Genomic DNA, 12,473 nt, shown 5'->3' on the forward strand with positions numbered 1-12,473 from the left:
ATTTGAACACAAATTTCGTATGCGTTGAAAATATAATATAATATAAAAGGTACGATATTATAAAGGTATGCAACTGCCTAGTGTACAATCTACTATAGTAATAACGCAAACGATATCGTCAAATTTATTCATTTTACTTATTTTAGTGCGTATCCACAATCCTATGAAATTCGCGTTGCGTTTTCCACGATACGATTGAAATACATTACTAGAGTATTGTTGCCACCATCAAGCGTTATTGAAGGGCATTTACATAATATTATTCCAACGAGTCTGAAATAAATTTCTGAATTGTGGCGGTACAACTGGACATTTACCTATATTTTCTGAAATACGTCAGTATACGTTTTAGTTATATGTATAGCGTATAGGTATTGTATTTTTGTCTAGACATGTCATATTATAATTCGCTCTGTGGTATAATCTAGCAGGTGGTCCACGGGTTAGGGGCGAGCGAAGGCTTGTTTTTACGCATATATCGTACAAATCATGCTTAAAAATCATGAAATACCAAGAAAATAGGTTTTATAATATACATGACATTTACAACAATCATAATAATATTATTGAACTGCACGAACAAAATGTCATACTATTACGATTAAGTGATATAAAAAAAGAACCCATGACAGCAGTGTACCGAAATTGCATATCTAAGACGCCGTCCTATTATTATGTTAGATTTTTATCAAAATTCGTAATAAATGTGATAATGCGCATTAATATTACGAGATTTTGCAAGTTATTTTCCAATGCTTATTGAATGAATTGAGAAATAAGATTGATTCAGAAATTTGGTCCATCATTTAGTTATTAAACAGTATTTTAAATAAATATTTATATTCACGCATGTCCTGCGTTGGTACTAATAGGTATATTCTAATTTTATGTCAGCTTACCGATGTAAACGTAATCATGCAATCTCATAATTTTCACTTGAATTAACAAGTTAGAGGATTCATTTAACTATTTCATTTTTTCTTTGTTACGTTATGTAAAATTAACGTAGTTAATTTTCTGATTGAAAATTATAGTAATTATATAATTACTATAATTACTATATTGAGTTAGTAATATATTATATTTCTATACTTAAGAGTTAAGAGGACGCTACGCCCGCATGCGTTATCTCCGTCTTACAAATGTTCAACATAGCAAAAAATGTTTTGCGCGGGACAGTAGAATTACTAAAATTCCACAACGCATAGAGAAGAACTTTATCTGTGTCGTAGTGTTTTTATTATTTGGATAACATTAATATAATTAAAGTTATAAGTTTGAGAACATTAAGTTTTTTTTGTTTTTTCGTTTAATTATTAAAAACCCACACAGCATATTCCAATGAAAACAATTTAATAAATATTTAGTTGTAATTTTAAATTAAATATTTGTAACAATATATTTACCCAATATTTAGTAAACTTTTAAATTAATTATTGAAGTTTTAATAATTATTATATATTTAATAATCATTTGATATTAAATGCAATTAAGTCAATAATAATTAAATATTTAAAATGTATTAAAAATTAAATATTCATAGTTAAATATTTATTTTAAGTTTAACAATAACCTTAATTTATATGTTTGTAAATTTATAATTAAAATATATTTAATAAACTTAAGATAGTACAATATTAAAAATCAATGATATTAAGATATATAAAAAATATTTGTTTATACCTACATATTTAATAATTATAGAGGTAGTTAGGTGTATTTTATGTATAAAATAAAGTGTGATTTTTTAAGCATGCTAGCTTTATTTTTATGTATATATTTAAATTCCGATTTTGGTTTTTTTAAATACCGTTGAAGAAAATATTTTGGAATACTTGAAATGTTTTGTAACACGCTGCAGAAGGATGATCCTGTGACAATATCTTCGGTTTTTCAAATACGGACCCCACCTTTTATTTTATTTTTTAATTATTCAGTAGATATTTTTGTTTGATAATTTTGATGCATCTAAAATCGAAATTCGTTCAAGTAGTATTTGAGTTCTATATATTACTTTGTATTCTAAATAATTAGGATAATATGTAGTCTATGCACCGGTAAACTTAAAACTACTATAAGAATTCGAAGAAATGTACCTGCTATTAAAGTTAAAATGAGGTTGAACATCCTTAACAAATTACCTTGTATATAATATTATATAGGTATATATAATGAAATACTGACGCGACGTTTAAAAGTTCGTATTTGCATATTGCAGATGATAAGTTGATAAATGTATAAAGTACAAACTGAGATTATTATATTATATTATTATAATTTAATATGGTTTTACATTTGTGTTACATATTTGTACTTCGTAGTAATGTTATATTTTGAATTATGATTTTGAAAAAAAATTGTCTATGAATTGTTTCATAATACATGCAAATATAGGTACAGAATAACATAATATATTATAGCAGTCATCGTGGAGCGAATTTTGTTTGGGATTGGCCAATTCTACATAATTTATTTCGATAAAATTGTATTTGTAATAAAATAGTTTCATGTAAAAAGGCGTACACGGTTAGTGTTACACTGTTACGTACCTATATAGGTTAGGTTAGGTACTTATATTATTATTTACGAATTTACGATTAACAAATTGCAAATTTATGAATATTTATAGTTTAGCTATAATAATTACTAATAGTAATACCTAATATAATAAAAATCTAGACTGACAGACCTGGTTTATGCCGTCTCTGCTTAGAATCAATCATTTCCATCGTACATTACGATTTATCATTGAATTCTAATGTAATACGTCATCCACCATGGCATCACAGTAATTTTTACCTACCTACCCTTTTTATTAATATTAAAATAAGTTATAAATATAATAACAATAAACGACAAACGTAAATTATACGACTGTGTCATACATATATTTTAATTAATAATATTAGTAGGTACCTATAGGTATAATATATAGTTATAGTATCTACCTAGGTCCTAGGTATTACCTATCTAATTACTTATATTATATAGTAATTGATCATTAGATATGATTTATATGAATGTGTCCTATATGGCTATATGGCTATATAGAGTTAGAACAAATATGTGTCTCTGAGTATTATAATATTATATAATATGCTATAATACATATTATCATTATGGCATAATAATAGACCGCGGTTCTTATTTAATTATTGGCCTTTACAGTAGTGAGATACAAGTCCAGACGCACAGTGACGGACAATTTATTTATATGTATAATTATGAAATAAAACAGTAAATATTGAAATTTTTTTTTGGTTCATGCTTCGACAACTGAGGTCATTAGCTTGGGGTACTGTGGGGGAGGGTACTGTAGGTTTCTTAACACGTGTGTGTATGTGTGACAATGATTGGTCAATTTTCACTAAAGTTCCGGGGTGGTCACCCATCCGGGAGCTAGTGACACCGGCCAGTGTGTACACTCAGAACGGGTTTCGTAACTGAATGCACCCACCGCGCACAAAATATGTTAAAATTATTACAATATGATTGTGTATCATTATGATAATCGCTCGCGGGTCATTTGGAACGCACGGCGTACACACACACACACTCACACACAATGATACAGATATAGGTAATATTATATAATTCGACTGCAGCTGCGGGCGACGATCGATTCATAATGATATTCGTATCGGAACAATAATAGATAACGGTCGTCAAAAACCCACAGTTATTCAAAAATAAATTCTACATTATCACATCTTGTCCGTACCGCGTATCTATATAGACTATAGGCGTACCCCGACACCGTAGACCATAGTTGATAATTATTATTGACAATTGACAATTTGACGCAAAAATAACCAAACCACAAATTTCAATCATCGACTCGTGAGTCGGGAGTCGTGAGTCGTGACACGCCTGCTGCCTGCATATAACCACAACTCCAAGCGAACTACAGCTCTTGTGACTTGTATTGTTTAAAGTTTTTACTTTTTATACTTTTATAGTGCTTTACAGTTTTGTTTGAACGAATGTAACGAGTCAACAATACGTAAATCATATATACACACAGGTATGTACTATTTTAAAACTATAATATATGCTTTACCACTTGGGTAGATTTTTGTTGTAGGTATGTTAATTATAAATAATTTTATTATTCTATTTTATTTGTTTAGAGGTTCCTAGGTAGGTACCTATATAACGTAATATATTTTGTGATAAATGGCAAATTTTTCAATATTCACGTCACTTTAGTAGTAGGTACCTAATTATAATATAGTCTTACCCACATAGGTACCTACCTATAATAGTTTTAATTCATACTTAAAATTATTATATTTAATAATTATGTCATCACATCCTAGTAAATCTACAAAACGTAGAAGGTTTTTGGAAGACTTAGAGGTCACTAATGTGTATATTGAAAATCCAAATCAGAATTCTGTGCATTTTGGTAATATTTTAGAAACTCAAAATACTACAAGTGAATTAATTGTACCTGACAATAGTGTTATAAATAATATAAGTGATTCAATTGAACCCAGTAGCCCATTAATTGATGAAAGTAAAAAAGTTACATATGCATCTTGTAATACTTCTAGTACACTTGAAACTGTTGAAGATGAGTTCATATTAAATGTAAGTTCAACTGATTCTGATGATGGAGATGAAACTATTTTGGCAGAATATTTTACTGATGATAGAGATCCTATTTTAAAAATGTTATGTCACTGGGCAGTTTCATATAACATAACTAACATAGCTCTTTCTGATTTATTAAAAACTTTGAAAAAACATAAATGTTTTAATTTTTTTCCCGAGGATGCTAGAACCATTCTTAAAACCAACAAACATATTGACACTAAGCAAGTCCAAGTCATTACACCAGGTATATATTATCATTTTGGTACAGAAATTGGTTTAAAAAGTTTGGGTGATTGGTTCCAATTTCATGATGAAACGATAAAAATTGTTATTGGTATCGATGGCTTGCCATTAACAAAGAGTTCTCAAAGTAGTTTTTGGCCTATTTTAGGATATGTACGTAATTTTCCTGGAAAACCTAAAATATTTTTAATTGGTTTATATTGGGGTAAAGAAAAAGCAAAGGATAGTAATTTGTTTTTAAAAGACATGATCGATGAATTGAAGGATCTATATAAAATTGGTTTTAAAACCCCCCATGGTATTAAAAAAGTAGTGACAGAACTTTTTTGCTGCGATGCCCCAGCAAAAAGCTATATTTTAAAAACTAAAGGGCACAGTGGTTTCTTTTCGTGTACTAGGTGTAATGTTGAAGGAATCTATTTAGATAATAGGGTATGTTTTCCAGATACAGAATTTATTAAAAAAACTCATTTAGATTTCATCAATCGTAAACATGAAGAATATCATGTGACTGAAAGTGTATCTATTTTGACAGAGCTCCCAGAAGTTGATATGGTTTATAGTTTTAGTTTGGATTATATGCACTTAACATGTTTAGGGGTTGTTAAGAAATTAATTATGTTGTGGTTAGGAAATATAAAAGGATCACCCATTTCTGTTCGTTTACAAAACCGAAAAGTACAAGAAATATCAGTTAATTTATTGTTTTTAAAATCTTCTATGACTTCTGATTTTTCTAGATTTCCCAGAGGGTTGAACGAAGTTCCTAGATGGAAAGCCACTGAATTTAGACTATTTCTTCTTTATATTGGTCCTATAGTCTTAAAAGATATTCTTAGCAATGAATGCTATTTACATTTCATGTGTTTGCATATTTGCTTTAGGATTCTTCTAGTTAAAAATAGCAGTGATGAACTTGTTGGATTTGTAGAAAAACTATTGTCATATTTCGTTCGAAAATTTGGTATAATTTATGGACAGAAATTTACGTCTCATAACGTACATGGGCTTCTTCATATTGTTGATGACTATAAACAATTTGGTCCTTTAGATGAATCATCTTGTTTTCCTTTTGAAACTATATGAAGTCCCTAAAAAAAATGGTTCGTAAACATCAAAAACCTTTGGAACAAGTCATTAAGCGATACCAAGAATTTCTTGAGTTTAGTATAACCTCCTATATCTATTTATTACCTGATTCTACTGAGTTTAAGAAACCTCATAATAATGGGCCGATATTGGGCAATGTTACTTCACAATTCCAAATTGTCATTGTCAATTATGATGTTAAAATTAAAACTAACTCAATTACAGATTGTTTTATTGGCTTTTCAAAAGAAGGGATATTACATATTTATAAAGTCTTAAATATTTGTTGTAATCATGTAACAGGATTGCATTTTTTTGTCGCCAAGTTATTCAATAATATTGAACCGTTTTATGACAAACCGATAAATAGTTTAAAACTGGGAGTAGCATATGTTTCAAATTTATCAGAAAATATTGTACCTATTACTATTAGTCACTCGTTTCAAAAATATATAGTTTTCAATTTTCACAATAATAAGCAAATTGCGTTACCAATCCTACATTCATTAAATAACTAATTAGTTTATATATAAATGTTTATTTGTGCTGTAAATAAATTAATAAGGCTTTAAAAATATATAATGATACACATTTGATATTAAATGTAACTTAAAAAGTTTTATTTATGTATTTATTTTAACAACTTTGTTTCGTTACAGTATAAATTTAGTTATATTAAAAAAATTGTATTTTATATATTTTAGGACACCTAGTTTGTGTAGTTGTGTGTATGTTTTATTATTTTTAGTATGCCATACTCAATCGTTCATTTTCTTGATGACGACACAGTTGAAACGGTCCCAGGACATTGGGTGAACAAAAAACATGGTACCTGTGCTTGGCCTAAAAAAAATAAAACAGCTTCAAGGCTGATTGAAAAAAAATGTATGCCTAATGAAATTGAATTTGTTTATTTAAATAGCAGAGAATTATACAAAGGCATTGGTAAATATAATATAATATTCCTATTAATTTTTCATATTAGGTCGATTATATTAAATAGGTTATAGATATGCTTGTATTAAATTTATTATTTAAGGATAAAACTATTGTTATTGTAGATTCATTAGTTGAAGCTAAAAATAAAGCTATAAAAGCCATGACCATGACTGATTTATCATCTGCAGATGAAACAGTTAGAGTTGGAAGAAAACACCGAAAAGAAATTATGCATTCTCCTACTTCATCTACGAATTCTTGCCCATTGTTTTCAGGTAAAAAATACACAATATATTGTGCCTTATTTTCAAATACCAATTGATTTAAATTTATTTTAATCCATGCATAATAAATATAATAATTATAATGTATACGATTTAATGATATACCAGTTAATACTTTTAATATGATCATTTGATTTTAATTTAGATTCTGATAATGATGATTTGGCATATAACAAATCTAAGTTAAGTACAACTGCTATGATTAACTCTGAACATTTAAGTGATCGTTCTTCATCGCCAACAGTTTTAAAAGTACCTTTAGCTGTTATTAATGGTAAGGTGGTATTATATTTTACTGTTTTTTTGTCATATTTTAAATACAGCAATTATATGTATAAATGTAGGTACTTGTTATAGACTTCTACATTTATTTTTAACTATTGTATTATAAATAGATATTGATTCAGAAAAAAAATGTATGTATAATACGGATCCACCTGTAGTCATGTGTCCATCAGATAAAACCATCAAATTGATGAACAATAGAAAAAACCAAAATGGTTGGTCGCCATTAAAGTTGGATAATCTAGCTAAAAATTCTGAAGGTATCTTATTATTTTAAGGAATTAGTATTTTAATGAATGGTTAAAATTTAACCCATCTTATATAAATAATGGTATTTTTTTTAGATCCTAATAGAGAGCCCCGCTCTATGAAGCAATGTTCATCCAAACAAAAATCTTCAAACGAAACTTTGAAACCATTTAGTGAAAGACAATTCAGTTACACTGAACCTTTATCCTCAAAAAGAAGCATTGAATGTAATAATATGCTTTTGTTATTAAATGTATTTTTATTTATAGTACCTATAGTATATTTATTAACTTATTGTAAAATGTTTAATTATAATTATTGATATTATTTTTAACTATTATATTATACCTAAATAGGTATTGATTCTGAAAAAAAATTGATGTTTAATAAGAATCCTAACTGTTCACCACCTGTAGTCATGTGTCCATCAGATAAAACCATCAAATTAATGAACAATAGAAAAAACCAAAATGGTTGGTCGCCATTAAAGTTGGATAATCTAGCTAACAATTATGAAGGTATCTTATTATTTTAATGAATTAGGATTTTAGTGAATGATTAAAATTTAATAATGGTATTTTTTTTTTTAGATACTAATAGAGAGCCCCGCTCTATGAAGCAGTGGTCATCCAAACAAAAATCTTCAAACGAAACTTTGAAACCATTTAGTGAAAAACAATTAATTTACGCTGAACCTTTATCCTCAAAAAGAAGCATTGAATGTAATATGCTTTTTTATTTAATGTATTTTTATTTATAGTATAATATACTTATCAAACGGTTGTAAAATGTTTGATTTAGATAATAGTGAGCCACTATTGAAAAAAAAGCCACCGTCCAATGATACACCTGTACACATGAGTTCTTTTGGTAGTAAACAACAATGTGGTTCATCATTTTCAAAAATAAATGTCAAAAGTAATGCGTTTATATATTTACAGTTTAAATTTAAAACAATTTGATTTATTAAAATGTTTTTCAGATAACAAACAAGCTGTAGTGCGAGAATTGTTTTACAGCTCAAATAAGCTAGATGAGTTATGTGTCTCACATTCCAATTCTTCCGATAAAGGAAAAAAATATGATGTGGAACACCCTGGTTCATCCCATAGTGTTGTAGCAGAAGATACTCCTCAACACTATTCAAATAGTATGAGTAATTACAATATAATAATTTATAAGCTACACATATTTTATCAATACTTGAACAACTCTTTTTAAAAATTAAATCTAAAAAAATAGCTATACAAAGTATTTAATCTCTTAGTTTTTACATTTTAATTTTATTATGACGACCAAATTAAAAACTAGATTAAATTAAAGTACCTATTAAAATATAAAATTCAAAATATTATATTGCATTTGTTTAATTTTCTTAATACACTGCAGTATACATGAACATCTCGTGTCTTGACATATATATATATCTCATATCTACATAACCATACTGTTAAATTTATTCTTGTATAAACTGCTATACCTTTTATTTAATTGAAAATTGTATTTTAATTATTTTATATGATTTAATATTTTTAGATTTTCAAAAGCAGGTATTGCGCATGCTAACATACTTAACAAGCGAAGTAAGAAATTTAGTATCTGGACAAGAAGAAATACTAAAAAAAATTGAAAACGCAGCTGACAACAACTACAGTAATTCTAAAACGTTAACCGAAAGTCTGTTCAATGATTTAACAGATTGTCCATTACCAATTGACAACATAATAGATCTCAATACTCTTGAGGATAAGATCTCTGGGGACAAAAATTTTCGTAACAAATTGGTAATTAAATATTTAATGATAAAGTTTAAAATAATTTAATATTTATTAAATTCTTGATTAGGTAAATGAACTATCTCGTACGGGCGGAAAAAATTTAAAATTAATGGTAAAAAGAATTATGAACAAATTATTTGCTGATGAACTTATGTCTCAATTTTCTTTTACCGGAAAGAAAGGAAAAAACAAATTCAACAATTTGTTTGTATGCGCTGTTATTTTTGGTAAGTTTGTGTGTATACATATATTTATTGAATGTTAATTATATATGTTGATGAGGAGAATTTGTGAGGAGAATGCTAATAGGATCTTAGTAAGTGGAAATTGACGACCCCAAATAGTTGGGAGAGAATAAGGCGAAGGAAAAGAAGAAGAATTATATATGTTGTTTATTTTCTCCTGTAGTACGATAGCTATTTGTTAATTACGAGTATTAACAAACAATATAATATTCAAAAAATTATAACATAGAAACTCATTATTTTTAAAAAAAACACCTGTAACTAACATTTTTCTTAGATTATAGATTAATTATATTTAAAATTAGATGAAGTGTGCTAAAAGATTTTATGTAGTATATATACATATATTATATAATTTTTTATAAATACAAAATATTTTTCAGATTCTATTAAAAAAAAGCAACAAATTATGCAAGGCAGCATCAATAGATGAGATTGAAGAAAGAATTAAATATAACTTGGCGCAAGCACCATTCAATAAGAAAAATAAAAATAGTAGGTATAGAATATATTTTTTACAGTTATAAATCTACCATCACTATGATAATATACTATAATACTAAAATATTTAAAATATACAAATATTATAAATGAATGACCAATAATAACTAATTAAAGAAAGCATTTGTTGATCACGTAAGAGCTGTTAACATTTTTTAGTTTTATTGAATTACTTGAAATGATTTTCTGAAAACTTGCTTCATCTATGCAATTTAGTCTTATAATCTATATATCTAATAGTATTTATACCTAAATATAAAAATTTTATATAATTTTAATTTTAATTTTAATATTATGATAATTTATTTTCAGATCATTAAACAATAATGTTGGATAACAGCTAGTATTCAAAAACGAAGAGATTTTTTTATATAATTTGGTTCAGATTAAAATACTAATTAATGTATTTTTTTTTTTTTTTTAATAAAGATATTAACAATAAGAGTATGCGTACTACATTCAATAAAATATATATTCTTCTCACTTATTCCTGCCCATAAATATTTATATGCAGTTTGTATAAGTATTTATAATACTTACCAAATAAAAACAAGGTATAATATATTATATGACATGTAAAATGTGTATAAAGTATAAAAAAGCGAGCTCTAAATGTGTTGATATAATTTAGATGGACTAATATTATAATATATGAAATAATATTTCCAAATGATAATATTAGTTTTCTTTTTATTACTGACTGCAACTTTTATGTTTGAATTTTTATCTTAAATTATCAAACTTGTATCCAAATAAAATTATACATTTCTTTGTTTCCTACTGCATTTTTTAATCATTTTAAAAATTAAAACACTAGTATTTATAAATTTAAAATAAATGTAAAAACAATATTTATTAAATTTTGGTATTCAGATATTTAATAAGTATACAACAAATATTTTGAAATTCTAAAAAAATATTTATTAATTCAAAAGAAAATAATTATTTAATATTAAGTTACAATATTTATACAATTTTGGTTTATATACATTTAATAAATGTTTAGTGTTTGGTATTAAAACAATAAATGTTTCTGGTTCAACAAATATTTATATGACTTTTATTATATATTTTAAATTATATACCAAATGAATAACAAACGATTATTAAATATTGTCATTAGAATTGGAATATTTAATAAATATTTTAAATATATTTGTTTGCTGTGTGGGTAGGTAATATGAATAATAAATTCGTATCCTATTGCATTAATTTGTAGTTTTAAATTTGCGTCATAACTAATATAGGCTTTAGCAGAAATAATTAACAATAGTGTTGGCCTTTAAAGTTTATTTTAAGAGAGTACCTATGTCAAGTAGTTAAGTATAAAATTACAAAACGTCGATTATTTTACTCCTGAGTTCTGACTAGAAAAAAATTTTATTGATAATTTATTGTAAAAATAACGGTAAACTATTTAATTTTCAAATACAAATTCATCCAAGGCAGTATTTAAACAAATTTACTCAAATACTTTACAAGACTGGAGAGAATGATTGACGCACATTTGAAAATTGTTTTTAGTTACTTAGTAGTTGCACTTACTGACATAGCCTGTATTTCAACCACCTGGTGTTTTACTTTTACTAGCTATTGTAAATTGTAATTTGTAATAAATATTAGTATATTACTTGTCGGCTATCGTCAAAATCGACGGTGTAATACTATATTATTGTATTATAAATTTTTTCGAAATAACGACTAACGTCTTATACAAGGCTCCAAAATATAGTGCATGTTAAAATGCGTATGGGTACTAACATTTATTTTTTTAGTTATAAAAACGCCAATTAACTCAATAAGTTTTGTAAAATAATTATATAATATATAGCTGCTAAGAAGTAGGTACTAGGAAGGTAGTAGGTATAATACTTATCATGTATTTTGAATATTTAATTTCAAATAATTATTTACCAAAAAGTGATTGTAATCGATTTATCTGATGACTGATGAGTGATGACTGACTCTCATGAAGACTTGATGTATAATGTTCAAAATATAGAAAACCATATTTTTTAAATTACCTAACTACAATGTATAAATTTGGAAATAATACAGAAAATACAATTCTTGTAATTTCATTACCTACCTCGAATTCTGATAATTGATCGATAATGGGTGAATATTATGTCTAGTCTACACTCTATTACAACAAGACCATATAGAACGTGAGAGCTATTTTTGTGTCCCAAAACATTATAATCTAAGTAAATATGACATAATAATATGATGTTATTTATTTTACTACGTAATATAAATTA

At 26.4% G+C, this 12,473-nt stretch overlaps 2 protein-coding genes across 4 annotated transcripts in view; one reads left to right on the forward strand and one right to left on the reverse strand.

Annotated features, from left to right (window-relative positions):
• LOC115033708 overlaps positions 1-12,473 on the reverse strand; it is a 67,906-nt gene that overhangs the window by 20,584 nt on the left and 34,849 nt on the right. The window lies entirely within an intron of this gene.
• LOC100573507 lies at positions 6,572-10,699 on the forward strand. Of its 3 annotated transcripts, none has more exons than XM_029487026.1 (13): positions 6,572-6,876; positions 6,993-7,145; positions 7,300-7,428; positions 7,550-7,699; positions 7,784-7,915; positions 8,045-8,206; positions 8,279-8,410; positions 8,490-8,606; positions 8,671-8,838; positions 9,225-9,472; positions 9,534-9,693; positions 10,095-10,210; positions 10,525-10,699. In XM_029487026.1, the coding sequence occupies exons 1-12, from the start codon at positions 6,681-6,683 to the stop codon at positions 10,142-10,144; spliced, it is 1,797 nt and encodes a 598-aa protein (XP_029342886.1). In that variant the 5' UTR covers positions 6,572-6,680; the 3' UTR covers positions 10,145-10,210; positions 10,525-10,699. The 3 variants fall into 3 exon arrangements, with proteins under 3 accessions (XP_029342886.1, XP_016657803.1, XP_029342887.1); XM_016802314.2 differs by having other exon boundaries at positions 10,095-10,206; XM_029487027.1 differs by lacking the exons at positions 8,045-8,206; positions 8,279-8,410 and having other exon boundaries at positions 10,095-10,206.

Source organism: Acyrthosiphon pisum, chromosome A1 (assembly GCF_005508785.2).
Source record: "Acyrthosiphon pisum isolate AL4f chromosome A1, pea_aphid_22Mar2018_4r6ur, whole genome shotgun sequence".
NCBI classification, from domain to species: domain Eukaryota; kingdom Metazoa; phylum Arthropoda; class Insecta; order Hemiptera; family Aphididae; genus Acyrthosiphon; species Acyrthosiphon pisum.